The following is a 2186-nucleotide window of genomic DNA, read 5'->3' on the forward strand; positions in this document are numbered from 1 at the left end:
CACTAGGAAGGAAAGTGCTATTTTCAACATCTATGACTTAAGTGGTATTTCACCACGATCCCTAATATCTTACCTTTCAAATTAATATAGCCGATGAAGGTGGAAAGAATACTAAAGATAAGTTTTCCTAGAGGAAACAAAGTCTGTGAAAATAAATCTGGGAAATAGAGCCTTTGCTTCAATAGAATCATATTTTCTCTTGAATATTTTTCCTTTTCCTTTGATGCAGGTTTCCAACTATCAGTCAGGATGATGGATTTGGTGAACAAGTCTACAGTTTCTGATTTTGTTTTGCTAGGACTCTCTAAATCCTGGAAACTACAGACATTTTTCCTCGTGGTGTTTTCGCTCTTTTATGTGACAACAATGGTGGGTAATAGCCTCATAGTTATCACAGTGATATCAGACTCTCATCTGCACTTCCCCATGTACTTCCTGCTTACCAACCTTTCCATCATTGATATGTCTCTTGCTTCCTTTGCAACCCCTAAGATGATTACAGACTACCTCAGTGGACACAAAACCATCTCCTTTGATGGTTGCATCACCCAGATATTTTTTCTACACCTTTTTACTGGCACTGAGATTATTTTGCTAATGGCCATGTCTTTTGATAGGTATATTGCAATATGCAAGCCTCTCCACTATGCTTCAATCATAAGTCCCCAGATGTGTGTTGCCCTTGTGGTGGTTTCCTGGGTTGTAGGAGTCATGCATTCAATGAGCCAGGTCATATTTGCTCTCACATTGCCCTTCTGTGGTCCCAATGAGGTAGATAGCTTTTTCTGTGACCTTCCTGTGGTGTTCCAACTAGCATGTGTAAATACTTATGTCCTGGGCCTCTTTATGATCTCAACAAGTGGCATCATTGCCTTGTCCTGCTTTATTCTTCTATTCAGTTCTTATGTTATTGTCTTGGTTACTATCAGAAATCATTCTTCAAAAGGAACATCTAAGGTTCTTTCTACCTGCACAGCTCATTTCATTGTGGTTTTCATGTTCTTTGGGCCCTGCATCTTCATCTATATGTGGCCACTAAGCAGTTTTCTGATAGACAAGATTCTATCTGTGTTTTATACCATCTTTACTCCCATTCTGAACCCAGTAATCTATACTTTGAGAAATCAGGAAGTGAAAACAGCCATGAGGAAACTGAAGAATAAGCTTCTAAATTCTAACAAGGCAACTCCATTGCATTATTTTTAGTTTTAACATCTAGTTTTATTCCTGGGTATTAATTGCCACATTTTTTGTGCACACAGCACATGTTAGGCTTTTATTTCTCAAGTTATTATCAACTTGAAATTGCCAAAATTTGTGAAGTCACAAGTTCATGTTAAAACTATCCTCATACATATATTCTAAATACATTTTAAATTTCAGAAAAGCAAACTGACAGAAGCAAATTTTTCCAGAAGCAAAGAATATCTATAAAAATGTCAAGAGTGATTGTTTCAGTTAGGAAATTCAATATTAGCATTCTATTCATTGGAAAAGAGGAATAGAAAATGAGAAGAGGAAGTATTGATCAAAGGATAACTAGAAGATAATGACATTTACATACAACTAACAACTGAGTTACTCAGAGAACTCTAAAGTATGACAAATTAGTAAATTTCTGTAAGCCTTACAAATTCAATACTGCTATAGGAGTAGCCTCTGATCAATAAGAAATTATTATCTATGCACATTCCTGACATTACTACTTAACATTTAAAGAAATCTGTGAGTTCTATTAAAGAAAGTCTGAGTATATTTCATTATAAATGTTGATGAAGTCCAAAGTGAGCGTTGTAAGTAGACACTCACTGTTAGCTAATAAGAAACACATTCATGATAACTCCTTCTGATAATATAGACTGAAAAAAGAGGCTATAAAATTCTGCCAGTAGAAGACATTATGAAATGAGATTCAAAACAGTACACTTTGCTTCATACAGACCCGAATGTCAGTTTAATGCCTGGAAAGTTGGAACTATAATGAAATGAAAGATACAGTATATGATAGTGAATTAATGGAAAGTTTATGCCTTTCTTTAAAGTATTATATTGTTTTACACTTTTGTTAAATTACTTCTTCCTCTTAATATTTGGATGCAAAAATAAGAAATCTGTGATTAGTAATACACTGTCAATATAATAAGTGTATTTCTGTCAGGAAAGTTTTTTTTTTTTCTAATACTTTT

General features: G+C 34.4%; 1 protein-coding gene across 1 annotated transcript; it reads left to right on the forward strand.

Moving 5' to 3' along the window:
- Positions 1-249: 249 nt before the first annotated feature.
- LOC104990570 (olfactory receptor 4K2) lies at positions 250-1206 on the forward strand. The gene has a single exon (XM_010842715.1). It carries the CDS (start codon positions 250-252, stop codon positions 1204-1206), a length of 957 nt encoding a protein of 318 aa, XP_010841017.1.
- Positions 1207-2186: the final 980 nt, after the last annotated feature.

This window comes from Bison bison, unplaced genomic scaffold (genome assembly GCF_000754665.1).
Source record: "Bison bison bison isolate TAMUID 2011002044 unplaced genomic scaffold, Bison_UMD1.0 scf7180017847306, whole genome shotgun sequence".
Classification (NCBI taxonomy): Eukaryota; Metazoa; Chordata; class Mammalia; order Artiodactyla; family Bovidae; genus Bison; species Bison bison.

What these genes read in the sequence shown, in the direction of transcription:
- LOC104990570 (XM_010842715.1), top strand. Translation starts at nt 250, where the DNA reads ATGATGGATTTGGTGAACAAGTCTACAGTTTCTGATTTTGTTTTGCTA.